The sequence below is a fragment of the Manacus vitellinus genome, unplaced genomic scaffold, assembly GCF_001715985.3.
Source record: "Manacus vitellinus isolate BGI_N305 unplaced genomic scaffold, ASM171598v3 scaffold_82_pilon, whole genome shotgun sequence".
Lineage (NCBI taxonomy): Eukaryota > Metazoa > Chordata > Aves > Passeriformes > Pipridae > Manacus > Manacus vitellinus.
The window spans coordinates 162,745-190,674 of NW_021940828.1; the positions used below are offsets into that span (position 1 = coordinate 162,745).

Here is a 27,930-nt window from a genome sequence, read left to right on the forward strand (position 1 = left end):
AGGAGACAGAGGATGGCACATTTGGGAGGGATGCACAATCCCTCTTAGAAATTTTCACTTGGTAGTTCCATACTCGAGTTATGGATGCAGGGAGGAAAAGAGAGGAGCTGGGAAGACAGGAAGGGGAACAGAGTTTGAGAGGGGACAGAAACAAGGGTGGAGAATCTTGTAGGATAAGGTCTCCCAAAAATTCTCTGCCTAGACAGGCAAAGCTGTCTCTCCTTGGAAATATTGATGAAAACACCATGGCAAGCATCTGGTGAAGAACTTGGACTGCACAGGGGAGCTGTGGCATCTGCAATGCTGGAGTTTGTTAAGCACATGCTAAAGACAGAGTAGGCAGGGCTGGGTTAGGAAGAATTGATCCCTTTAGGAAAAGGGAATGAGTCAGTGAGCTCTCAGCACCTCTTCCAACTCCATTTGCTACAATTCCCTGGTTCTTGAGAGCCATATGGGCAAGAAAATAGACAAGTCTTGTTTAGTACTCATGCAGGAATGGAGTTACACTTCTCTTGCAGGCAAGCAAGTCTGTGCACATGTTTGGTAAAGAAAACAGCCCCTGCCACCTCCATGAGAGGCTGGAGCCTTTGCTTGTTGCCAGAGGTGAAATCCTAAAGGATTAGATGTGGGAAATGGTCACGAGCCAGCTGTTAGGGGAGAAAGTGGGCACTCACAGTACAGCCAAAAAGAAGTGACAGTCAGATTTCATCAATGACATCCAAACCAACATAAAAGTAGGCAAAATAATTAAATTATCTGTCTCAAAAGCAGTGGCACAGCAGCGTTAGAAGAGCATCTTTCACTTGCTGTGCACTTGAATCATCTCTAAGCCTGGCTTGTTACTATCCATAAGGGAAGAGCCCAGCCATTTCCTCCCGGATTTGATTACCAACGTGGATCTCCTCTATCTGCTTCCAGCAGGTTCCTTCTTCCAAAATCCTGCTTTGACTTTGGACAGACCTTCTCCAGGCTGAGCCAACAACCTCTTGGAAACACAGTCCCATGATTTCATAATGATAAATAGGAAAGGAGTTACTATTAAATACAGACATTCATCAGCTTTCCAGACCATCTAGGAAAATATAGTACTCTACATGTGTGAGCTGAGGAGGGGGAGGTGTCTCTTTTTTTCTCTGCCCTAGATCATATCAAATCCACTAAAGCCACTAAAGAATCTCTAGTGAAGTCTGTTCAGCAAACTGTTCTGGAACTGGCTCCATTTGGTGGAAGATCACAGAATTTGGGTAATGAGAAGACAGTGCCATTTTCTTCTGGTCAGGGAGAGAATGGATGGTGACAGAAGAAAAGAAGTGTCTCTGCTCCACCATTGTCAGAGTCTCAAATGCCAGATCTTTTTAAATAAAACTCAAGAACTGGGTCCATCTGTGTGTTTCATCGAAGGTGATGACAATCAAATAGAGAGGCTCATTTAAAGTGGGGGAAAATGCTTCGTATCCAGTAGTTACTTTGAGATTTTAGTCTCTGCTTCATTAGAGCTCTCCTGAACCTCAGATCAGTCCTCTTTACCTCTTTGCTGGAACATCTCACAAAGGAAAGAGAAGGCAGGAGAGCAGGGGAGGTGGGAAACAACATTGACGTGGCATCTTCTTCATCTCTTGAGTGGATCAGCCTGAAGTTGGTGGGTGGGAGCCCAGGTTATGCAGTTATGATGTCCCCGTGGTTCTCAGCTAACACCAGGCTGTTCCAGGAGTCCTGTTTGGAGCTGGTTTGGGGAGACTGGCTGATGGCTGACTGGTAACCCTGCGGGGAAAGCTTCAGAGCTGAGATCACAGGATGAATGGAGGATCCATGGCCGGACATGGCAGAGACTGAGAATGCCTGTGGAAAAAGGAGAATCCTGTGAACAAACCTTCCAACCATAGAGGAACATGTGAATCCACTTAGCTGGTGCTATTGTAATAATGTCTCTGGATTTGCTGCAGATTGCAGCTTATGTGTGATACCTTGGGCAGTCTCTTTCCTTCTTTTTCTAGAATCATGGAATCACAGAATGGTCTGGGTTGGAAGGGACTTTAAAGACCATCTTGTTCCAACCCCCCTGCCATGGGCAGGGACACCTTCCACTAGACCAGGTTGCTCAAAGCCCTGTCCTACCTGGTGTTGAACACTTCCAGGGAAAGACCCTGTTCTTTCCTACTGCTGCACACACACCATGTGGTTCTCTTTTAAATGTCAGAAATTATCATTTTGCTTCCCAAGGCTTAAAATTTCCTTGGCCTTGGGCTCTTCTGGCTTTCAAATGAAAACATCTTGTGTGAATCCACATCGTGCTGGTCCGCAGACATCTAGTGGTGGCTGTGGTACAGATCACACCACTTTACCCTGCAGCTCTCTGCCCTCATGCTCATATCACCCAACACTCAGCCAGCCAGTGCAGAGAAAGTAGGGAAATGTTGCCAGGGTTTCCCTTGCTCAAGACAGATCAAATCATAGAAAGGTAATGGGTATTTTTCTGCTATGGGACATGTAAAGCTGCCCAACTAAAAAGAATTTAATATTTTCAAACAGCAGAATTTAATGTTTTAAAAAAAGCTGCTACTTCCTGTTGTCTGTTTAGAACAGCCACACATCATTAAAAAGCCTAATTGACAAAAATCTGAGGTTTTACCCCATCCTGAAGGATAAATCTCTCACTGGGAACTCCTAGACCCCTGAGGTGAAAAGAAGCAACCTTTTTCCATAGAGATTCGTAGAATCAAAGAATGGGTTGGGTTGGAAAGGATATTAAAAATCATCTCATTCCAACCCCCTGCCCTGGGCAGGGACACATTCCACTATCCCAGGTTGTTCCAAGCCCCTGTCCAACCTGGCCTTGGACACTTCCAGGGATGGGGCAGCCACAGCTTCTCTAGGCAACCTCTTCCACTGCATCACCATCCTCACAGGGAAGAATTTCTTCTTAATGTCCAATCTAAACCTACTCTCTTTCAGTTTGAAGCCATTCCCCCTTGTCCTGTCACTCCAGGGCCTTGTAAAAAGTCTCTCTCCATCTTTCTTGTAAGCTCCTTTCAGGTACTTACCTCTAAGTACCTAAGTAACATTTTGAGGATGTTCTTTTCCCCAAGTCTACTGTCCTAATTCCCATCTTTGTCCCACTACCATCACCTCCCCTCTGTACCTGAGAAACCGGGCTGGGGTGCCCGTAGTGAGATGAGAGCCCGGGCTCGGTTTTTATGGGCCGCATTTCCTCGGTGGTCGTGGCGCTGCTGCTGCTGCTGGTGGAGCTGGTGGTCGGGGTAAGACTCTCGCTGCTGGATGGGCCTGGGAGAAAGCAGGTGGAAAACCAGGCTCTTTCCAAAGACCTTTCAGTGCAGAGCCGTACCCACCCACCCGCCAAGAAGTTAGTGTGGTAAAAACAGATTAAAAAGTAGCGGGAAGGGCTTTGTTGCTGCTGAGAGGCATTCAGACATTCCCCATTTCTTCTGGAAAATCAGCCTGTTTTGTGGTTGGATCTCTGGCTCATACAACAGCGTGGTCAGAAACACAAATGCAAACTTGTACACATATCATAAACTCCTCCTGTTCAACACTCACCTGCTGGTGTCTTTGTTTTGTTAAGGTTCTTCGGCTTGCGCTTCCTCGTCTGAATGCCCTCTTTTCTCATTGCTAAAGGCCTGGGAACCTGTGGATCCAAATATAAAAGCCCATTGGTTTCTGAGGGTCCTTAAGGTTATCTAGGAGAACGTGATTCCAGCTCTACCTTGTGGGCTCCATGAAAACCGGGTGATTTAACTGGAAACAGCAACAAGATGGAGCCCAGATTCCCTGGTCTCTTCTGTGTGAAGAGAGATGTCAGTGCTCCAAGATGTGCATCCAAATGGGAATAGGTAGGCAGCTCACACCTTGGGTACTGAGTGTTTTAAGGCCAGAAGGAACAACAACTCATCTGATTGAATTTCCTGTATATATTTCAGAACAAAAACACTCTTTCTAGCTAATACCTGCTTTTGGGAAAGGTACCAAGCCTGTGTGGGGTGACCCCCCTTAGGAGCTGATCCCACTGAAGTGGGACAGTCAGAAACATGCTGGGATTTCTAGGAATAATTGGTAAGGCTTCCCACTTGTCTTCCAGCTTTGACCTGTCTCTCATGAATCCGTCTACTCTGAGTCACTGAACATCACTGAAAGCAAATTTAGTCAGGTATAAACTGTTCAAGCAATAAATACAGGAAAATAAAGCAATTATTTATTGCTTTATATGATTTTTATTGTATTTAAAGGTGTATAAAATTGCTAGGAGCAACAGTCATAGAATCCTGGAATGGTTTGGGTTGGAAGGGATCTTAAAGACCATCTAGTTCCAACCCCTCTGCCATGGGCTGGGGTTGGCCACTAAGAGACCACCAGGGTGTTGAAGGCCTCTGAATCTGCCATGGGGGTGGTCCTGTTGTCACTGACTGATGAGAGAAAGGTTGAAGATTTGCATCTTGAAGTCCTGCTATGCCTTGGCCTCCAGCAGGACTCTTCTGGATATATCACACATGACATCAATACACAAAGCCCCCACTGACAGGAAGAGACTGTCTAGACTTTTCTGCAAGAAAAGTCACCCATCAGTCCCTGACAAGTCTGCAGCCAAGCTGTAGCTGGGATCTGACACCCTGGTGGAGGAGCTAGGTGGGGAGAATCTGGGCCTGAATTTAGGTGGGAAGAATCTGGACCTGGTTTTATTAGGTTTTAAGACTTTGTTGCAGAGGGGACCTAATGAGCATGTGAGAAATGCCCTGCATGCATCCCTTGCCAGTATAACCAGGATGTTGAGGTGCACTAAAACCCAAAGGAACAGCAGGAAGAACAGCTCCAGGAGAGCACAGAGTTGTGTGAAGAACCCAATTCCCGGCTTGGTGCTATGGGCACCCTCCCACAGAGAGTAGAAATCACTGTGTTGATCCACATGTTACCCCATGGAGCTTCATGTAGAGTCCACAGGCGTTGCAGACGGGCTCTCCCTCGGCGTTCCTGCGCCACAGCGTGGTTGTGGTCGTGTGGCAGTTGGCACAGGAGAGGCCGACGCGGCGAGACGCCGACTGCGGGGAGATGCAGAGAGAGAAAACTCATCAGCCCTCCCCTGTTGCCACTAGCAGCGTCCCAGATCCCAGTGAGCTCACACCAGTATGCCCCAGGTTTTCCTTTCCTCTTGCCTCTCTTATTTCTCTGTTTTTTCCTCTTTCTTGTCTTTTGCAGTGGGTGACACAGCTGCCTTTTGCTGCCTCTCTCGCCTTTCGGCTTCTGCTCCACTGCCTTTCCACTGCCTCATGCCTGCCAGGATGTCTCAGCTGTCCTGGCACATCTCAGATGGTGCCAGAGACATAAAATAGAATCATTTAGGTTGGAAAAGACCTCCAAGATCATCAAGTGCAACCTTTGATCCTCGCCTTGTCAACCAGACCAGAGCACTGAGTGTCATGTCCAGTAGTTTCTTGAACACCTCCAGGGATGGGGACTCCACCACCTCCCTGGGCAGCCCCTTTCAATGCTTGACCACCTTTTCAGTGAAGAAATTCTTACTGATGCCTAGCCTGAACCTCTCCTGGCACAGCTTGAAGCCATTTCCTCTTGTCCTGTCCCCTGGGAGCAGAGCCTGACCCTCCCTGGCTCCACCCTCCTGTCAGGAGTTGCAGAGAGTGAGAAGGTCCCCCCTGAGCCTCCTTTTCTCCAGAATCACACATCACCTGAACAGAGGCCCAGACTGCCAGCAGATCTAGTAGCAGCTTGGAGACCCTCTACACCTGTACACACTTACACTAAGGTGTCTGGATCTCAGACTGTCCCACCCTTTCAGACTTCCAAACCCTTCGCTTTCCAGGCATCATGGCTATCCCAAGAGGATGTTTTCAATGCCATGAATGTTACATACTCCTTTCTGGCTTTATGTGATGTGACTCATGTGGCTTGAGAGGAAGATAAGAAAAAGAGAGCTTCCAGCAGCATTGTCTTCCTAAAAGTCGATGGGATAATGGATAGGAATCCCCACTAATGTGCAGGGAACAGGCCTTCTGAAGTTCCCTATCTGGGTTAACTGATTTAGCTCAAAAGGCCACAGGAGAAAACAATGGGCTTGAAAACATAAAAAATACAAGTTTTGAGCTTGGAAGCTGAGTGGGAGGTGGAAGAAGAAAAAGCCACAAGTTCCCACCTGACTCTTCCCAGCGTCCTTCAAAGCTCAGCTCTTAGAGGCTGAGGATAAAGTCTGAATGGGCAGGGATCAAATTCCCTCTTTGCTTGCTGATAAATTTGGGACTGAACAGAAGGATGAGAGCTGTGTGATAATGTCTGTTCTCGTGAAGAGGAGCCTACAGGGAGGAAATCTGGTGGTCTTGGACATCCAGCCAGCTCTGCAGCCCTGAACAGCACAGCTGGCATCTGTGTAATAGGGTGAAAGCCTGGGAGATGAGGACCTGGCGGCTACCAGGAACTTCCTCTGTGATCTTTGCCACAGCTTTCTCTCCATGTCTTTTCCATCATTATTAAATAGGATCAGTTAATCTACAGCTGTAGCACAAGAAAAAATTGAAACTCAGAGTACTTCTTAAGACTTTGAAAGCTGGAAACCCCTTTGCTGCATAGAAACCAAACTTTAGTTGTAATCTTACCATGTTTTAGCTTTGTTCATAAGTGGAGTGAGAGTTTAAGAGAGAGCTTGCAGCAAAGGCAAAGGTCTCCCCTAGCAGGGCTCTCTGGAATATCTCAGTCTCAAAAAAAACCTGGATTACACAGTCACAGATTAAACCAAGTCACTTGCACTGAATATATTTATTTAGGCAGATCACTTGGCATTACTTTCACCACACCCCTGTGTTGCATCCAGAGACATGTCCTCCCTTTCTTCATGGAAATTATATTCTGGAGGAAAAAGCAGAAATTTGGCCACTTTTGCAAGATTTCTAGATTACCAGCTGCCCAGCCAAGTGACGAAAGTGCGCATAAGGATCTGCACAACTCATGGATTTATATTTCTTATGGAGTTTTCCAAGCCTTATCCCGAGACTGTGCAGAGATCCATTGCTGTAAAGGACCAACCCTGATACCCAATGGGCCATTCCTGACTATACAGATAATCTGTAGGCCAGGAAATGAGAGAGAGAAGGTCCTGGGTGCCAAGGCGAAATCCTGCCTGGATCGGTGCAGTGTCTGGAAGGGGTTTTCACAAGAGGGCGCTGGGTGTCTGTGGTTGGTGGCAGCGCTCGAGCTGCCGGTGGCATTTTTGACGCTTGCAGGGGACGGCTGGGTTTGAGCACAGACAGGTCTGAGCGACGCAAAGGGCGGGGCAGGTTGGTGATGGAGCCTCGTGGAAGACAAGGATTAGGAAAACAGGCTCTCAGGGGTGCCTCGGTGGCTCCTTTCTGCCTGAGGTTGTGATGGACTCGTGTCCCTGAGGACACAGAGACCTTCCCAAAGGTCCCTCACCAAAATGGGCAGGGACAGATGGGATATCAATGTCAAGCTCATAAAATCCCAGAATGGTTTGAGTTGGAAGGGCCCTTAAAAGCTCATCTTGTTCCAACCCCCTGCCATGGGCAGGGACACCTTCCACTAGACCAGGTTGCTCCAAACTCCATCCAACCCGTCTTTGAATGTTTCCAGGGATGGGGCAGCCACAGCTTCTCTGGGCAACCTGTGCCAGGGCCTCACCGCCCTCACAGCCAAGAATTTCTCCCTAATATCTAACCTAAATCTACTCTCAGTCAGTGTGAAACCATTCCCCCTTGTCCTGTCACTCCATGTCTTTGTAAAAGGTCTCTCTCCATCTTCCTTGCAGGCTCTCTTCAGGTGCTGGAAGGCCACAGTTAGGTCACTCCAAAGCCTTTTCTTCTCCAGGATGAACCCTTCTGTCCCCCAGGTTCCTCATGCATACCCCACCCTGACTCCACAGATTTTGGGATACCCTGACCTGCCCCTCAAGATCTGTTTCAGCTCAACCAATGGAGCCAGGAGCAGGGGATCCAGAAAAGGTGTCCAGTCACCAGGAAGTGAGAGGGGTCATCCAGCAGTGACCAGGCAATAAGGACCCTAGGGGTAAGAGGGATACTACAGCAAAGAGTGGCTGTTGCTAAATCAACACCAAAGTACTGCTCTTTGTCCTAGAGCCCCTTCCACTGCCTGGCCTGAGTGCCTGGAGAACTGGTCTGGACAGTACAAGGCCTTGGAGTGTCACAAGCACGAGAAAATCTGACTTATTTTGGAAATCTGGACCAAAACCACCTAAGCTGGGCAGATGGGGATCCAAGGAGTTGAAACATCGCTGTCACCTCCAGCTAGCCCAGGTCTGTGCCTCATCCTCACCCCACACGCGTTGTGTGATCGGGACTTACCAGCCTCCTCTGGGGTTTGAACAGGGGCCGGTTGATGCCGTTCATCTTGTGGTAGAGCCCGCAGGCGTTGCAGAGGTAGTGCCCCGTGCCATCCCTCCTCCAGAGCGGGGTGGACATGGCCCCACAGTTGACACATTCTCGCCCCTCGGAATAATCGTCAAAGAATTCTGCTGCCATGGCGGGAGAGAAGGGAAAACACTTGGTTAATTAGGTGGCCATACATTTAATTACTGCTCTGGTTCTCAGCTTAGCCCAGAAAGGACATTTTAAAAAAATCACAAAGCATTCAGGTTTTGTAGGTTGCAAGAAACAGCTCTTCCTTTCCCAAGGAAGCCCCCAGGGTTATTGGGAAGAGGGACTCCTTTCCCTGCCATACAGTGTTGGCTGCAGGACTTCAGTGGCAGCAGGGATGTGCTGGGACACGGATACCGGGAGACAGAAATAGAAACCTTCCCTTCTGCTCTGACGTTATCCAATTTTCAGGACTGGACATAGCCAGGGCAAACAGATTGGGACAGGCAAACGGCCGTGTTTACAATCCAGACAAATTCCTGTGACCATGGATAAACACAGGCCTGGACCCACAGAGCAGAACTGCTCCAACATCAAAGAGCTGCCAGAGCATCTCAGTGGGGCAGGAAGGCTGTGCTGTGTGCTCTGCTCCCCCATGGAAATGCTCCTCACCCAGCCCATCCCATCCCAACTCCCTCCCAGCCCTTCCCCAAGGGGAGAGATGTTCATGTACCTCCTCCCTGTTCTCTGCAAGAGAAGCATCTCCTGAGCTACACAAATCCACATGTGCAACATGAAGGTTCCCTGCCCATGGCAGGGGGTTGAAACAAGATGATCTTTAAGGTTCCTTCCCACCAAAAATACTCCATGATTCTGTGATTCTAACCCCAGCTCACACTGACAGATAAGAGGCATCATTGGGCATTAATATGTGTCAGAGGCTCAGCTTTTGATGGAAATCTCCATCGTACTTGATGTCACTATCCAGGACTTGGTGCACTCACCCATCACCTTCCTGGTTCATCCTGCACCAGGCTCAGCTGCAGATGTGATATGAGAGCGGGGACAATTGGGCCTGGAGTGACAGGACAAGGGGGAATGTCTTCACTCTGACAGAAAGCAGGGTTGGATTGGATGTTAAGAAAAAATTCTTCCCTGTGAGGGTGGTGAGGCCCTGGCACAGGTTGCCCAGAGAAGCTGTGGCTGCCCCTGGATCCCTGGAAGTGTCCAAGGCCAGGTTGGATGGGGCTTGGAACAACCTGGGATAGTGGAAGGTGTCCCTGCTCGTGGCATAGGGTTTGGAAGGAGATGATCTTTAAGTTCCCCTCCATCCTAAACCATCCTGGGATTCTATGAACTGCCCTGGGCTGGGCCAGTCCAATCCCTCTGACTGTGGGAGGTCCAGATCATCTGCAAGGCGATGCAGAGGTCAGCACAACACACCTCAACTGCATCATCATTTGGAAAGACATAAATCAGCTCACCCTTCCCTACAAAGCCTTCAAGAAGCCAAGAACATCACTGTATTTCGTGCTTGTCCACCTGCTTGTTATATGAGTATCTCATATATGAGATACTCATATATGAGTATCTTCCTGCTGGAAGACAATAAGTCTCCAAGGAGCAAACCGAAAAAATTTGGCTTCTTGCCGAGCTGTCTCAACCTCAAGTGGATTCTCTGATATCCAGCAGGGGTTATGTTCAGACATCAGCCTTATTTTCTCTTTTACCCAGACTATTTTTGGAAAATCTGCAGGAAACTGCATAACCATGGAGGAGCCAAAGGATTAAAAAAATAATGAAGTGGCGCCAGTAAAGAGAGACCCAGAGAAAAAGATTTACAGGAGCCTGATTCTGCCTAGAAAATCAGGCTAAAAATTCTGAGAGGTTACACCATGTGCCCATGAGGAAATGGTAGAAAGCAGTACATGAGTGTATCCAAGGGGCTCTGGAGCCAGAAAAGCAGGAATCCAATATCTTCTCAGCAGCTTAGGAAAATTACTCTCGAGCAATCCTGGTGGTTTCAAAGAGACGGGAATCCCTCCAGGTGATTTTTATCCACATGGATTCAGTGATACCACAACCATAATGCCTCGCTTTCCCCTTTAAAATGGCAATTGAGTTACAGCCAAAATCTAGATCAAATAAATTCCCTTTGAAAAGAGAAGGGATTGGAACAGCTGGTCAGGAAAGAACTCATTTCCTTGAAAAATCTCAAGAAAGGAAAACATTTCACTTTTTTTTTTTTTTCATCTTAGAAGTTGTCGAGGTTTTTGATTATCGTTTTCCAAAGAAAAAGGCAAATTATTTTCACAGTAATTTTTGTCCTGTGAGAAAAATCACTTCTTCTTTGAAAGTAATTCGTGGACATAATCCAGGGAGAATTTAGCAGAGCAGAGGTAATCAAAAGGCAACAGTTGAAAGTTGAGTGATTTGAGTTGTGTGACTAACTACAAAATACAATCTTTCCTGGACATTTCTCTACCAGAAAAACAAAATATGGAAGTTTTTAATCAAATAAAAAGGAGGAAATCCTAATGTCTCTCAGAAATGCTAAGAATTGGACTAGCTCTTCAATAAGAAGGTCTCTGAAAATGATTTTGATATGAAGAAATGTCAAGTATGGGCATATTTCTGTTTTTAGGAAAAAAAGAAGAGGATGTGGAGTAGAAACCAGGCAAAGTGTAAGTCTCTTGTTTTCTGAAAATAATCAAATCTGCTGCTGAGTGTTATTTCCCAAGAGTTTGTGTGGCACCCAGCTAATTTGCCCACATTATTTTCACTGGTGGTTGTCATCAGACGTCCAAAACACCAGTACAAACCAGTCTTGAGACTTGCTCTCCTTTCCAATCTGTATTTGTCTGAGCTGTATTCTTCCCTTTTTCTTTGGTGGGTTTGGTTTTGATTTTGGTTTTTTTTTTTCGGTTTACGTGGGATTTGAACTGGAACTTCTCTCCTGAGGGACTTGCATAGAATCATAGAAACATAAAATCACAGAAAGTTTTGGGTTGGAAGAGACTTGAAATATCATCTCCTTCCAACCCCCTCCCATGGGTGAATTGCTCACTAGACCAGATTACTCAGATTCCCATCCAGACTTTCACTGGTTTAATTTTCTAGAAGTCGTCGTCTTCCAATAATAATAATAATAATAATAATAATAACAATAATAATAATAATAATAATAATATAATAACAACAATAAATAATAATAGTAATAATAATAAATATTTGTGCGATTTTCCCTCTCAGCTGCAGACAGAGGTGATCCTTGGGAATGTTCTTAAACAGGAATCAGACGGGGAAGGCACAGACTTTGTTCCCAGGGCACACGGAGGCTCCACGCGATGGGTGGCTCTCCCTAATCACGGGGCCATATCAGATGGGTGCGTCCCCTACGTGCACCACCCTGTGCTGAGTCAGAAGATGACATCCACGGAGTGCAACCTCATTAAAAACATTCCTGGAGCCCTCTCAGAGCTCCTTGACCTCCAGAGATACCACCTGGAGGAAAAATATCCTCACCTGCTCCAAAGCGAGCTTGAGGATGGCAAAGGAAATGTCTTGGACACTGCTGGATATTGGCTTAGAGAAGATGGCATGGGCTTAGTGCATGTCCTTTAATTAACAAAGGATGTTTGGGCCCCAAAGAAGGAAGACAAGGGACTGGATTTCTTTCTCAAAGAAATTATATATATATGATTTCATGGCATCACTAAATTTAGGGATGAAGTTTTCAAGGGGAGCTTTCTGAGCTGTCCTTCCAGCCACACCCGCTCTCAAAAACCTGAGGGTCTTCAAAATAATGAGAAGATATCACCTGAAGACCCACAGCCCACGTGGTTTGTTGTGAGTGGGTGTCCAAGACCTAGGAAACCCAAATGTTCCCAGGGCTCCAAGCCCACAGGAACCAGGATGCACCATCAGTCTGAGCTATATTGGGCATGGAGGTCACTGGGCTTCAAGTGCACTAATTGTTTAATTTGTCACTGTTATTAATAATGGGGATTAGGGAGACTCCCCAGGAAAAAGCAGCAAAGTGTTTTCTTGGCTTCTGTCTCGGGGCTGGAGCTCTAAATCCTGGCATTATGAGATCTCCTGACACTTATTCCTTGTACTTAGCAGCCGGGAAAGGAAACGTTTATTCAGGCAGCAAATTGCCCGAGCGGCTCCCGGAGGGCCCTGAACAATGAGGGGGGAAGGAAAGGCTCCCCCAGTCACACTCAGGGCAATAATTTCCGTCCCGTGGCACAGGAGCCGCTGCCTGATAATGGAGATTTATGGGTCCATCCGGTGACCTCTGTAACAGCCTTTCTGCTGGAAAGATTTACTCCCTCTCCCAAAGCCAGGTATGGCCAGCAGTGGGACAGGATTGGGGGAAGGATAAGGTTTGCTGATCAGGCTGAGAAGGACGCCAGCTCATGGCTGGAGTAGCCTTGTGTTTGCTGAGTGGCCTCATCTTCCTCTTTGAACTCCCCCACGTGCCTTTGTAGAGGCCTTATCTTGTATAATATCAGTCTTTGGATCATTTTATGGGCTAGGCTCCTGGTGTTGACTAATGCTGATGGCCCTCTACTTAATTCTTCATAAAACCCTGCCTTTAGTCAATGAAGGAGCTTGTCACGTGAAAGCAGATCATGAAATGTCTCTGAATGACCAGCAGAGAGGACAGATTGTGTCCCATCCCTATCCTGGTCATCATCTTGCTCTGTCAAAGGAGATTTTTTCCCCTCACACCTACAGTTTATGGGCACTGCAAGGTCTCCAGGGCAGGAAATGTCACTTGTGTGTTGCACAACAGCCTCCTAATCTTGGGTGAGGCCTTGAGCACACTCATGTCAGAAATACTTTCCACAATGGGACATTCAGTCCCCAGGGAGCCAGGAGCAACTCCTAAGTGGGGTGCTGGGGTCTTGTAGGGAAAAAGAATTCTTGGATATGGTCCTTCATGACTCTTAGTCATTGGGAGGGGTCCTTCACATCCACCTCCAGGTCTGAAGGGATCAACCTTTAGAGACAATGCTGGGATCAACAACAGAGCAGATCTGAGCACGGCCAGCCCACCCCTACAGGCACTTTTCCTAGCATAGGAAGGTCATGACAGCATCTCTGATCGAGGACATGGCTCACCCAAAGCCTGAGGACTTTTGCCTTCCCAGTCAGGAAAACCAGATATCCTCTTGCAACAAGTCAGTTGGGGATCAGAGGGAGCTTGTCCAGGGCTTGAGTCTAGAGAGAGGCTTGAAGCGCCTTCTCTGGGCCTTTCCACCATCTCTGAAAACCCCAACTCTGCCAACCTGACACTATGTCCACTCCTAGGTCAAGATCTTTGGGCTTTTCTTAAACAATCCACCTCTAAAAGTGTTTAAGACTGAGTTGGATGGTACTTGGAGTAACCTGGTCTAGTGGAAGGTATGGAGGGTTGGAACAAGGTGATCTTCAAGGTCCCTTCTGACCCAAACTGTTCTGGGATTCCATGACTCTACAGAGAAATCTATTAGCAATGAAGGGATCATCTCGAACACATGAAACTGATGGATCAGGACCCAAAGAAATAAAAACAGAAAAAGGAAGGACTTTGAATCCTTCAGCTCAGAGCCAGCACCCAGTTCATAAGTTTCTATTCCCAAACCAGCCTCTGGAAGGGGACAAAGAGCCCTCCCTACACTGGTTTGGGTCAGATCCTCCCACATGAGAAACAATGAGTTTGTCTACCTTCTGCTTCCCTCCAGCCCCCTCCTGCCTTCACCCCCCTGGGTGAAGAGGAATGGAAAGAGACTTCCATTAATACAGCACTGGAGTTTTGTTTACAGCTGGAGAGATATTTGATATCAACATTTCCCCCTGCAGAAGTGTCTTCTCAACCCAATGAAGCAACTCAACAAAGGAGAAGCTGTCCTTCAAACACAGTCAGGCCACTTACAGGCTCTAAACAGACCCTGAGAGCAGTTTTCCCAGCAGAGAAGCAGTTTCCTAAAACAATTTGTTATGATAAGAGGTGAGAGCCACGATCCTGTGTATACACAAATTCCAAATGGACTCTCAGGGGCACTCGCAGCTGAGGCAAAGGACGTGGACACACTGGAATTCCATCCAAGACACCCTCACCTTCTGCTTCAGGGGACAGCCACAACAACATGGCAAGGGGGAAGAGGATTCAGTGTTCCCAACTGCTTTGTCCCAAATCCCAAGATTGTTTCCATTTAAAAGTGATGGTATGGAAACCATTCCTACACTACAAGCCTTTCAGTCTCCTTTTAATCGGTGTTTTGCTGCAGGTAGTGGAGCTCAAAGTCGTATCTTCTATTTCTTTGGAATGTTCTCATAAATTGCACAATTCCAGAAGCCAAAGTTTCAAGGGGGGAAAAAAACCACCAAAATGTTTCTGGTCAGATCACAGCAGTTAAAAGTGCTGCTCGGTCCAAGACCATGGTGGAGAAGGACTGAACTGGAAAGGAAGGTAACAGCAAAACAAGGATAAGGAAAAGTAGAAGGGCAGGGAGTGACTGTAAATAAAAAAGCCCAAATTTATGTATGGGGGAGCCAAAGTAAAGCTGTCCTTTGTGCATGGGGACGTCATCAGCTCAGCACACAGGCTGGGATCAGAAAGCTGAGAATGGAGCTAATGGAGTTGAGCGTGTTTCTGTAAAAACAGGTTCTGCCCATTGGCTTTTTTGCCACCTCCCCCTTCTCTGCCTGTTTCCCCTCTGACGGAATTTGGGAGAGATTCATCCAAGGCCCCACTGTTTTAAAGACTAGTGGACCCAGATGTAGGGAGAGCAGAACAGCGCCTGTCTGAGTAGTGCCCATCACTGGGCTGGGTGCTGGTGGAATGTGACTCCCTACTCTCCCCTGCTCTGGATTAACAGAAGGCATCACTTGTGTGATTGATGATCTGCAGGAAGTGGAGAAACAGGTAAGTTCCCGAGGCTTAGCCAGAAATATGGTTTCAAGCAAAAAGCACCATTGTGCAGCTGCACAGAAATGGCTTGGTGCTGTCCCAGAAAGGTTTAGGGTTTATCTGACACGTCTATGGTGGAGAAAATGGTTGTGTACTCAGTTGGCTGCCTGGACCCAACAGTTTTCCTCTGAAAACATAAAGACCCTACTGATTGCTGATGAAACATTCAACTTCCAGTCTGGCTTTCTAAAAGGCAAAGGAAGCTGGTTTTCCCTCGCCTCGTGAAACACCACGGAGAGACTGTTCCTGTGCAATCCTTCCCAGGCCAAATGTTTCCTGTCAAGGCAAAGGGAACATTGTGTCCCTCCTCTGCAACGTTCCCTCCTCTGCCTGAGGCAAGCCAAGGTCTGTGGCACACACCATTGCCAGCAGCCAGGAATACTCCTTTCCTTTATGGATATGTTTTCTCCGATTTGAAGGACAGTGGAGGTAGAAGCAGCCAAAGGACCAGCTGAGATCATGTGCAAGAGGGACACAGTTGGTCAAATTCTGGGCCTGGCTTTGAGTTCAGTCTTGGCTCTGCAAAAAGATTCCCTTGAACAACGCTTTTCATCTCTTTGTGGCAATGTTCTTCCCCTTTGAGAAGGAGCAAAACTGTAGGGGGGCAAGAGGACAGCTTTCAAAGGCCACAGTCATAAGTATGGAGGCAAGAAATGGGTGGAAGAAGGGTGGATGGAAACAGCCTGGATGCCTCTAAATCATGTCTAAACAAACTGTTTGTAGGAAGGGGCAGGAGATGGTCCTTGGGGACTGGCCAACCTGGTTGCTCGGAAAAGCACTCACAGCTCTGCAGCACACCAGAACCACCAGACCCCAAACCACCAATCCCAATGGTTGTACCAGTGCTGAGTGGAGGGACAGTCGACCTCCACACTGAAGTACCACATTCCACATCCCAAAGGTGCACAGCCTGCTCTACAGGGTACAGGAATGCAAACATCCCCAAGGATGCAGGGTCTTTTGATTGGAACACGACCACCCCTTTGATAGCAACCTGGTGTCCAACAGCAACTTCTACTGACTGTCAGGCTGTGCCTGAGTGAACTCCAAGGTCTGTTTCCTTCTGCTGGGATTCAGGCCTGATCCCACCCACCAAGGTGACCTCCCCTTCCTTACTTGTACTTACAATTCTTACACTTGTAAATATCTGGGGCTCTTCTGTTAAACAGGAGATTCCTCTGCTTATCGACTGTCCAAATATTTTTTAACAAATCTCAGATTAGCACAGAGAAGAGCCCAGGGAATGGGCAGGATGGGACCATCCACAGCCTGGGGTGTGCTTGGCAGAAGGCATCTGGAAATGGTCTTTCTCTCTTTTGACTAGGGAAAAACAGCCTCAGTGTTATCCTCCTTGAAATATGGCCCATCTCCAAATGGACTTGTCCGACAAGAGACTCTTCTTTGATGACCTCAGGGAAGGGACAGAGGGGAAAAAATGTAGAAGATCAGAAAAGCTTGGAGTCTGCAATGCCATGATCCCACCTGGGCAGCTGTTCCCGAGTCGAGCACATGTAAAGGATCACGGCTGACATGCAGCTGTACGTGGTGAACCCACAGGGGACCACAAGCAGGTGTGCTGTGGAGTCATGCCAAGCTGCTGTTCTGTGGCTGAGCCATGGGAATTGGCCTTATGGCTACAGGGTAACTGGTGAACCTGGACCAGTTACCGGGTAACCAGTGAACCTTCACCCTAAGCCTGGCCAACAGAGTCAGGCCATGTTCAGATGTTCTGAGACCCCAATCTGCAGTGGTCACATCCAAACTGCTCCCCAGGAGCTGCACCAGGAGATGCTGGGGTCAGGCTGAGGTGGTCTGTGCTTGGACTGTGTCAGGAGCCCTGATACAGAGTCAAAGAACATCCTGAGTTGGAAGGGTCCCACAAGGATCATCAAGTCCAACTCCTGGCCCTGCACAGGACAACCCCAAAAACCACCAGTGATTGAAGAGCGTGGTCTGTTTGGTTTTCTTTAGGAGCTAGAGTAGTGTCCATCCCTGGGCATTCCCGAGCCTCATCCACATGAAATCACCACTGCCCTCAGCCACTGCTGGTGGTTGTCCTGCTTCAAACAGGAGACTGGACTAGAGATCTTCCGACCCGCATTTCTGCAACTCCAGAAACTCAAAGGTTGGGGTGGCTTTTTTCCCCAGGCTGGTGCAGATCAGAAGGAAAGACATTTATCCAAGTCAAATGGGCAAGGTCCTTCTTGTAGGAATACAGTCCATTGTATTATTATTATTATATGTGTGTGTGTGTGTATATACATATATATATATATACCATGCCATAGAATCACAGAATGGTCTGGGTTGGAAGGGACCTTAAAAATCTCATAGTTCCAACCCCCCTTCCAAGGGCAAGGGTGCCAGGATTGTCCTTAAGAATGCCTTTGTAACAAGATAAGAATAATCTCCAATCAATTCTCTCTGATTTTGCTATTAAAATTATTATTATTATATTACTATATAGAACATATAGAATCATGTGTGCATTTTTATCTATACATATGTGCACAAATATAACCCACACAGACACACATATATTTTTAAAAACTCACTTCGTATATGTAAAACATATGTGATACATTAAAAGCCTCCATTTTATGAACATAAATCATGTATGTACCATATGTAGGAATATATGAGATACGCTGGGCTCCACATGTCCAGCCCATGACTGAGAATGATGGCACTGGCCAAACCCCTGTCCCAGTTTTCTTCTAATTTCACTAATTTAGTCACAGGCTCTGCCTCCAGTTTGGAGGTGTTACACTGATAAATCCCACTCAGAGGAGCTCCACCATAAGCCAGGCCAGATTTTGGCTTCCCTGTGGGATGCCAGCCAGGGATAAACAAAAAAGGTGTTTACTATGGCTCATGCCATTAGAGGGGACAGTGAGTTTGTCTAACCCCTGGCCCTTCTCTTTTCCTCTTTTATTAGTTATTCTGGATGTTAAGTCAACTCAGCCCCTGAGCAGGACAGGAGGAAGGGCCAATAAAGCATCTGCAGAGGTCAGTTCACAGCCCAGGCCAATAAAACGGCAGGTACCGAACTTATCAGGGCAACATATAACTTGCAGTTTTTCTAACTCAATTGATTGGACTTTTTATCTAAAATAACAGGCATTATAAGATAGGCGAAAGTCGAGATAAGGAGGAAAATTGAGCAGGTCTCAAATCAAGATCAGCCTGGGGACAGGTTCAAACTCCCACACCTGCCCCGGAGGAATCAATGAAAGTTTCTTGGCGTCGTCCACTCATTTTCAAAATGCTGCTGGAGTTGAGTGAACTTTGAGACCGTGGCGTTTATTCTGTGATTATAATTAACCTGCTCACCCGTTGTTATTGATTTTGTGTGAAGGGAGGTGGCAGAGTCTGACTGGGATGTGGGTTTAGGAATAGAAGTGGATGGGGAGGGCAGGCAGTTCACTCTGACCGAGTGAGACCCTTCCCTGGCTGGAGGCAAAGGGGAGGGGGCATGAGGGGGATTTCACCCTCCTGCTTGTGGTCCTACTTGTTTTAGGAGGTGGAAAGACCCTTCAGGACAGATCTGCACATCCAGAGGGTCAGGATACAGCACTACTGATTTGTCATATTGAAGTAAGGAAGGACTGAACATGGGAAACCCCCGGATAAAAACCTCAGTCATGCCTGGGACCCAGAGCATCCTCCCAGCCCAGGGGAGCATGAGGATGAGACACCCCTCCCAAACCAGCTTCCCCTCTCATGCTCCACGCCACCGAGGCATGTCCCAACTTCCCAGCAACCAGTCCCCAGAGCAGCCAGCCCCTGGGGCCAGCACTCTCTTCCCAAAATAATCTCAGACATCTGGGGCCGAGCGTCATTCAGAGGAGTCCTGATGTCTGGGGCTCACAGCCTCACTGATTTTTTTACAGCTCCAGCACTGCAAACCCTGAATATTGAATAATGGTGGCTCCCTGAATATTGAATAGTGGTGGTTCTCTGAACATTAAACACTGGTGGCTCCCTGAATATTGAATAATGGTGGCTCCCTGACTTGCAGATCCAAGAGCCTGGCTTGGAAACTCGTAGGAGTTTAACTATTAAATATTAGTTGGGGTTTTTTTTGCCTCTTCTAGAATTTCAGCATTAAGATTAAGGAATCAGAGTTTTCCATTCTCTCCCCTGTCCAGAAAAGTTGCTCCTTCCTTTTCTGCAAAAGCAGAACCTGACATATGATAACATGAGTCTGGAACCTGGAGCTTGAAAGAAAATTGAGGTTCTCCAAAGCACAGGCAGCTGAGAATCTTGAAAGAGGGGGATGTCTCCTGAACTGTCTGGAGATGTTTGCAGAGCCAAAGGAGACAACACAACCCCCTGGCCCTCGAGGTCAGAGGACAACCTGGAATTTGCTTAAATGTTAGAGAGCTCTGTGCAAGCAGTGTGGAAAAACCAGGAAGAATTGGCAAAATCCTGCTCTGATGGACCGACCTGGTATCCTTCTCCCCCCTTTCTCCATCTCTGCCCCCAGACTTGGGTTTTAACGTTTTAGAAGAGCCTGGAGGCAACAGGCTCCCAGCCCTATCCCAGCACCCTGTAATTCCACCCCGCTGTCGCTGGAAGCACCGACCAACGGAAAAGGGCTGAGCTTTGGGAAGAAGAGCAAGAGCAGGTCCCCCACCACGGGACCTCTCCTGAAATGCTCCCCCAGCAGACACCAACTTAATTCCCAGGGATTAGGAAGAAACATTTCCAGGCAGCAATTTTGTTATCCCAGATTCAGAAGCATCCAGTACCAGTCCCTGGTGGAGATGGAAGACTGGCCCGGCTGTGTCCCTCATCCGGCTGCCCTCACCCCACCTCTGGTGGAAAACTTATTTTTCCTTGACTTTCCATGATTTTTTGTTTTCCTCTTTCACAAACAAAATGAATTTCTGAGTGTCTCCCAAGGCTGGTGTGAGAGGTGCAAGCCCAGCTGGCTCTGATAAGGAGCTCACAAGCTTTATGGGTCTCTAAAAATAATTTTAAAAAATCACAAATCCCTTTATGCTGCAACATATAAAGCAAGTGGCCACTTTTCAGAAAAAAAAAAAGAGAGGTCCCACTGGATTTTGGGCCTTCATCTTCCCAAGAAAACATGTAAATTCCCATGTAATTTGCAGTGGGCTGCATTTCTTCCCTATGGAATCTTTTTACATGGGCCCGATCCTGCACCAACTCCCGGTGAACCTCCCTGTGCTTTAAAACAGGGATGGTTTCACCTCTAAGCAATGAATGTGGGTATTTTTGAGGTTGAGGTTTTTTTGTCCATATAGAATCTGGTTTTTGGGGGAGGGCTGGTCCTCCAACCTGGGCAAAACAACCCAGGTTTGGCCTTAGAAAGACAGAGAAAAACAGCGAAAAGACATGGGAATGACTCAACTTTGTTCCCCCCAGCCAAAGGGCTCAGTCTACATTTAGGTATCCACCTAATTAAGCATAAAAAACCCTCTGTGCCAGCAAATAATTGAGAAAAAAATTAATCACTGGGCATTTCTTGGAAAGGAAAATAATATATTTGCTTCCCGTTGACACTGCCCCATACTTGGCTTTAAAACCCAGCCCTTGCCAAAACCCGAAAGCTGAAACATTTCAGCACTGATGGCAGGGTCAGATCTGGATCCAGCTTGGAAAATCTCTGCCCAACTCTTCTTTCTAAGCAAACCCAGGCTGTGCTTTTTTGGGGGATGAGAAAATCCAGCTCAAACTTATCATATTGAAAAAGAAATCACCACCGAGTGCCGCAAGTGTTCGAAAGGCTGCAACAGCACGGGGAGTGCTGCAAGCTCGACATACCCTGCAGCAAGGAGCTCCTGGAAAAGTGTAAAGGAAAACACCCAACATTTTTGGAGCAGGAGCACGGCATCCCTCGGCGTGGCAGAAACTCAGGGCCTTTCAGAAGAGCCTTTAATTTAATACCACTCGTGCCACAGCCAACGGTGATCGAATTATTCTCAAGCGCTGTCACGCACCCGTGTGCAGAAAGACCTCACTGCTCAGGCATGGCAGATAATTGGGCTTAATTTGTCATTACAGATGTATTTACAGCTTGGGTCACCGTGACCAGTGATGTGGGGAAGACTTGGAAAGGCCAGAGAGGTTTCAATGTTTTATAACGTGGGATGTTAGCGTAGACACGCTGCGAAGGGTTTTGTCCTGCGAAGGGGACCCACCTCTTTTTTCTTAGCCACTAGATTAAAAAAAACCTCAATCCAACCTTATAATGAAATTTTCTTCTATTTTTAGAGTAAATTTGAGAGGTAAGAGCATATTCTCACCTATTTCCCTGGTTATTTAAGCAGTGTTTCACATTCCCCTGCCAAAGGCGTATTTACGCCTTCCTGCCAGACGGCACCGCGAATTCAGACCCATCGACAAGGTGAATGTTTGGCATTTCCAAATATTCCAATCTCCCTTTTTTTGCAGTCCTACAGGCATAATTACACACATTCCTCTCTCCAAATCGAGTGGTGGCTGTAACAACCCAACCTCGCTGTTACAACCAAGAGGTTTTGGCAGCATAATCACCTTATTCAGGGACCATACGTGCTGGGAATGTGGGGCCAGCATGGTTGTCCCAGCAAAAAAATCTGCATTTCTGCCTCTTCCCTCCCAGCATGAGCAAAACTGGCTGCTTTAAGCTCATGAACTGAGCTCTCTGGGTAGGTTTCCACCTGGTTTCACAGGCAGGGATGAGCCTCAAATGGGAAGCAGAAGCTTCTTTAAGTCTCGTTATAATTAGGTTGCAAAAGCCTGGAAGGACCCAAGACGTTGATCTGGATCCCCCCACCTTTCTCTGTCCTGTGTACCCCCAGGAACATCACCAAGCAAGGGGAGATCCCCAAATATCCCATTTCTCCATCCCTTTTTTTTCCTGTGTTCACAACCCTCCACGGGGCTCAAGGAGCAAAATTTTCAATGCAGAGCCCTGTGCCGATGAGAAACAAGGTCTCTGTGAGTTTGGGACAACACTATCAATTTTTTTAAATTGGATTTTCCTTCAAATCACATTTTCCCACCTTATTTTAGCAGCCCCTCCACATATCCTCCCCCGGCAGCAACAAGCTGCTGACCTTCAGGCACAAAAACTCGCTGTGCTGCTGCTTTTTCACCCAGTTTGGGATTTTATTTGCTGTTTGGTGCTTTTTTGGTGGGTTTTTTTCCTAATTTATCTTCAAATTTTTAGAGTGAGAGAGTTTGCACATTCAAAATACCCCTCTGCATTTGGGATAACCAGTTTTGGGGACCTCCTACCTGCCCTCAAAGCCAAGGTTTTCCCATCATGAAAAGAATACAGAGGCATCAGGTTTGGGCTGGTTTCCTTTGGGAAACACTGCCTGATAAATACTCCTCTGTTTCCAAGGATTTTGCCTCTTTCTTCCTAAATTGCTGGCAAAAAAAATATGGAGAGAGTATAATACAGGCTCTTAAAAAAATATTGCTGTTATTCTTGTAGGGATAAAGAAATGCACATGAGGGTGTGTGTGGAGGAGAAAAATAATCCTGGCTTAATAAAGGCTTAGATTAAGCACCACTATCCACTACCTTAAGTTTTATTGCTCTACAAAAATTGATGACCATTTATAATATATTATATACTACACCATATGTTCTATGCAACATATGCACTGGTATTTGGTAATGAGGTGCAATTTTTAATTAAGGAATTGAGTTATTAATAAGGATGACAGAGTGCCCATGACGGTGATATTTTTATTATTATTGCTGCTTTATTTGCAATTTAAAATCTACTGTTTGGGGATTTGAGGGAGAATAAACATTTGCCTGTTTGAGCTTGGTCTTGCTCAGAGATTAGAAACCCTAATTCTGTGGGTTTCATCCCAAATCCCAGACTGACGAGTGACAATTAAATTAGGCAGGAGAGCAGGAGGTGGCTTGAAACCCACAGAGGGGAACAAAGCCCTGGGCAAACCTTCCCCGAGGTGAGAAATGCAACCGATTGCGAAACAGGGGATGTAGGATCCCCTGTAAAATGCAGACACGTCCTGCGGTCCCATCCTGCTGTCCCACAGCCCCGTCTCGCCATCCTCCAGCCATTCCCGCCATTCTTCAGCCCCGTCTCTCTGTCCTGTGGCCCCATCCTTCCATCCTGCAGTCCCATCCCACCACCCCACGGTCTCAACCCTCCATCCGACAGCCCCATCCTTCCACCGTACGGTCCCATCTCTCCGGGGGCAGGGACAGGAGAGGTTCTGGGCTCCCCTCATCGCCTGCCACCCCACAGGGACAAACCACCGTGTCCTGCGGTGAGTGGGGAAGGTCAGGGGCTGCTTGTAGGGCAGCGGGTTGTAACAAATGCCAATGAATCACTGGGAATGCCGGCCCCGGGATGCGACAGGACAAATCTCTTAGCATCCCTATGGCAAAGCTTAAGATCTGTTTCCCAATATCTCCCCCACCACCAGCATTTTCCAGCCCAGCGTCTGCTCCAGGCTTTGATCTTCCCAGATGCTGTTACTGTGTTCCAGCGGTGCCTGTTTGAGGAGCCCTGACTTCGACTTAGCCAAAAAAAGCCCTAGAAGCACCCACCAGGAATGCTCACAGCCCCCCGCCCCGATTTATTCCTAACCTCCTGAGCCCACAGCAAAAATAAAATCCCCGCTGTAAGCAAAATTAAAGGGAGTGGGGATGGCAAACTGGAATCTGACCCTCTATTCCCAGCCTGGAAACATCCAGGAGGCAGCAAATCGCCGTGGGCTGGATGCACTCAGACACCCGTGCCGCCCTCCATCCCTGCTCCCCTCTGCCTGGAGAAGGGGGAAGAGGCAAATTGCCCATCCAGGCTTATTTTGGGAGAGATTTCGAGAGATTTTTGGTGCTGGCAGGGAAGTCTTTTGAGAGGGGACTTTGCAGCAGGTCCTTTTCATGCCTCATTAAGTCGGGAATTCACTGTAACTCCATCCCAGGCAATGCCTGGAGCAAGTTCACTGCCTCGACCGCATGATCTGATCCTGCTCTTCGGGGTAATGAAATCAGTCACCAAACTTACCCTAAAAAGCCCAAATTTGGCATTTTGAACTCACACCAAGGGGAAGTTTTTCAAATGGGCCCTTGTAGTTTACCCACCCAGCCTTCTCAGTGCTTTATGATGTTTCAACCCAAGCCAAAATTCCTCTTCTTAGGAAAAAAAAAAAAAAAAAAAAAGAAGATTTGTATTTCTTTTAGTGTTATTTTCTCTGAATACATTTTCACTAAACTTCTTTCCCCTGCGTGTTTCTTTATGGTTACTGGGATATATATACACATAAAAAGGGGGAAAAAATGTAATGCCCAATTGCATAGACTGTGAATCCATGTCTGCATAATCAGCTACGCATGCCTAGATTTGATCTTTATTATTAAAAAATTATAATAATTAAAATTTCAGTGGCCCTGCAGATGCCCTGCATTTAGCACTATCCAAAAGTGGTTCTTTGGGAAAAGAAAACAAGACCATTGCAAATATCGCTTGATTTAATAGAGCCTTGAGCGAAGGATTCCGTTTCCACCTTGAGATTCCTCATTGTGCAGAGAATAAAATTAAGGAAAGGCAAAGAAGGAGTCGATTCCACATTGCAGGGACTGCTCAGGTGGTGAGCCAGGCTCGGATGTGGTGTTAAAGTGGGTCTGCGTTGGGTGCAATCCACAACGGTGTTTCCCCCCCCACACTACATCTTTCAGTGCCTTCAGGGTTTTTTACTCTTAAAATCATTAAAATAAAGCACTTCTCCAAGCTCAGAACACCCAGCCAGCCTTTACACGCTTCACACAACCCCCTCGATCCCCACAGCCTGCGCAAAGCATCGCCCGGCCGTCGAGGAGGGACCGGGCAGCGATCGCGCCCCGACTCGGGGGAGAAGGGGGAACGGGGCAGGTCCTGCTTCCCCAAGGAGGTGTCTTCCAAAAATCCATCTTAATCCTAGATTTAAAACTTTCCAGCGTTCTGGAAGTTTGTATTTATTTATTATTTTTTAATCAAAACCCAAGCACTTTTGACTTAAAATCCAAGGGCTTTTCCATATTCAAGGCAGAGACGTAATCAGACCCGTGCTAATGAATCCCGCGCATTCTGCCGCACTGCCCTCGGCGATCCCGTGAATCCGGCACCCGAATCAGGACCTGGCCATGAAGGGGAGTCCCGTCTCCTTTCTCCGTCATTAACAGCCCTTTTCTGGACTGGTTTAACTCGTCTGCCCTTCCCAGTACTATTTAAAAGCCTGGATAAAACCCACTTTTTGCCACCAACATGCAGACCTGCAACGCAAACCTCAGGGCTCGAAACCCCCAAATCCCCACGCTCAGTCTCTGGCACTTTAAAAGCTGCCGGGTATTTTTCAACTGCAATTCTTCATTAATATTATTTCGGGTTTAGTTTATTTTTTATTAAGAGTCTTTTGAGACCACCACAAAAAAAAGGTGGTTTTTTTTTTCCCCAAGGAACAGATGGCACCACAGTCAAATACAAATATTCATATGTCTTCATTGATATTCGATTAATATTTGATTATTTAATTAATCCTGCTTTTTTCCTCTATTTTCCGCCTTCTCATGGCTTCCCGAAAACATTGCCTGGCTGGTTAAAATTTTATCCTTAATCTGTTCCCCATCTTAACCAATTTCTTAGCACCCAAAGAAAAGTAAAAGACATTGGCAAGGCAAAGTCTTCACCGGCACCCAACTTTCCATCTTTTAGCATCTTAAAATAATGCTAAAGATAACGCAAATCTTGCTAGACACGATGAAAAACTCACACTCCAAAATTCAGTCTTAAGAACACAATCTTAAAAAATATCTGCAGACAAATTTGAGGCATTTTCTTTGTTAACCCCGACCCCGACGCCGACAGAAATACCTTCACTGAGAGAAGGCGGGAAGGAAAAAAGGGTTTATGAAGCTGCAATGCGAATTTGTGCCCCACATTTCTCTGTCCATTTATCCCTCTTCTACCCCAGGAAAAAATAAAAACAATATTTTAAGCCATTTGGACCAATTTTTGGTCGTAGGAACCAGAGGCATAATGCAATGAAAAGTTCCAAGACTGGGAGCAGCACAAGAGATCAGGGCTGAGATTTTTAGGACCAAAGTGACGCTGAAATACACGGTTGGCTTGTTCCGATGTGCCTGAGTTCCCCAAAAAGCAGGAAAATAAATGTGGATGCATTTCTTTTTCTCCTTCTCCATTGTCTCTCTCACCTCAACTCTAAATTTCCCTTCAATCTCCCTTTTTCCAGCCTAACTAAACTCCCCAAAAATAATTTTAAAAAGGCTGGAACGTAAAACAACCCAAAGGAAAGATCTGGTATTCACTGGCCAAACTTTGATTTCTTGATTTTCCAAACAAACTTTCCCCGTTTTACACCTAAATCCAGCTCAGGGAGGGGCTACCTGCGTGCCCATGGAATATTGTGGTCCTGGAGACCACGACCATCCCCATCGCAACCCCCAAATCCCCTCGGAGCTATTTGTGGAGCCAGCAGGGCCTTGGCGCCAGAGCTCGTCACATCATTCCTTGCTGCCTCGGGCCTACCCTAAATTTTATTTAAATTTTATCAATTTTTTTTTGGCAGCTGTAGTCTTTGAGGATATTTGGAAATGGTTTTTCAGAGTAAATGCGTGTGCAGGGGGGGCAACCGCAGCACAGGGGGGTTGAAGCCGGAGAGGCGGCTCCGACAGCGACATCCCGAATACCCCGAATTTCTCCCTCCTGCCCTTCGCCCATCCTGAATCTACACGCAGAGGGGTACGTGCACCAAAATCTAGGGGGACGACGGGGTGAAAGCCTCCCTCCCCTGTGCCAATCCCGTCTGTGCTCACCGATGTTGGCGTGCCGGGCGGCCGCGGGCGTCCCTCGGCTCTGCAGGTTGTGCAGCATCGGGCTGTCGAAGGGCGAGGAAGTCCAGGTCGTGGCCATTTCGGGGCTCATATAGGCCGGGTAGGGGCTGGAGTAGGAGCTGCCGAAGCCCCTGCTGTACTGCTCCCTCCCGTTAGCAGAAAGGTTCAAGGAGCCGCTGTAAGCCGCCGCCGCTTCCCGGGAAGAGGTGGCAGGGATGGGGGTGCTGGTGGAGAAGGAGAACCGAGGTGACACGGGAGGGTGAGAAGATCCGGGATTGTAAGCGGCGCTTTCGGCTCCGGGCTGAGTCCAGATGGAGTGGCTGGAGACGGGGCTGCCTTGCTGGGAAGAGCCGCTGCTCTGGAGGTAGGGCAGGCTGGGGAGCATGGAGGTGACTCTCGTGGTGGGCACATAGACCGGGGACGCTGCGGCCGCGCTGTGCATGAAGCCACCTGCCCCCTCGTACGCCGGAGGGCCGGGGTTCGCTGCCATGGCTAAACTCTGGTACATCTCGCGACGGGCCTCCCCAAACCCCAGCCGGGTCCCCGGCCGCGATCCAGAGCGATGGGGAGCGGGCGGAAAACCCCCGGCTCCACTTTCCCCCGAGGTGAGCAGCGGCCGGAGCGGTCTCGCGTGGGCACAGCCTTCCAGCCAAAACCAAAACACCACCAGCGATGCGATTTTCCTCCACCACCCCCCTTTCCCCACCGCCCACCTTCCCCACCTTCAGCAGGTCCCCGCCGCGTCTTCCAGACCCCAAGCAAGAAGTCCAGGTCCCTCCGGAGGGGAGATTTAGC

At 47.5% G+C, this 27,930-nt stretch overlaps 1 protein-coding gene across 3 annotated transcripts; it reads right to left on the bottom strand.

Annotated features, from left to right (window-relative positions):
* Positions 1-1,394: 1,394 nt before the first annotated feature.
* Positions 1,395-27,930, bottom strand: GATA4 (GATA binding protein 4). 3 transcript variants are annotated; one of them, XM_018085552.3, is made up of 7 exons: positions 27,849-27,930; positions 27,118-27,359; positions 8,334-8,503; positions 4,923-5,048; positions 3,556-3,643; positions 3,140-3,282; positions 1,395-1,839 (listed from the first exon to the last, which is right to left on the bottom strand). In XM_018085552.3, exons 2-7 carry the CDS (start codon positions 27,224-27,226, stop codon positions 1,657-1,659), a joined length of 819 nt encoding a protein of 272 aa, XP_017941041.1. In that variant the 5' UTR covers positions 27,227-27,359; positions 27,849-27,930; the 3' UTR covers positions 1,395-1,656. The 3 variants fall into 3 exon arrangements, with proteins under 3 accessions (XP_017941041.1, XP_017941040.1, XP_017941039.1); XM_018085551.3 differs by lacking the exon at positions 27,849-27,930 and having other exon boundaries at positions 8,334-8,500; positions 27,118-27,816; XM_018085550.3 differs by lacking the exon at positions 27,849-27,930 and having other exon boundaries at positions 27,118-27,816.

What these genes read in the sequence shown, in the direction of transcription:
- GATA4 (XM_018085550.3), bottom strand. Translation starts at nt 27,643, where the DNA reads ATGTACCAGAGTTTAGCCATGGCAGCGAACCCCGGCCCTCCGGCGTAC. An exon ending in CGCCCGGCACGCCAACATCG is followed by an intron (nt 8,504 to 27,117) that starts GTGAGCACAGAC and finishes CCGCCATGGCAG; the next exon opens with CAGAATTCTTTGACGATTAT. An exon ending in TCAAACCCCAGAGGAGGCTG is followed by an intron (nt 5,049 to 8,333) that starts GTAAGTCCCGAT and finishes ATCTCCCCGCAG; the next exon opens with TCGGCGTCTCGCCGCGTCGG.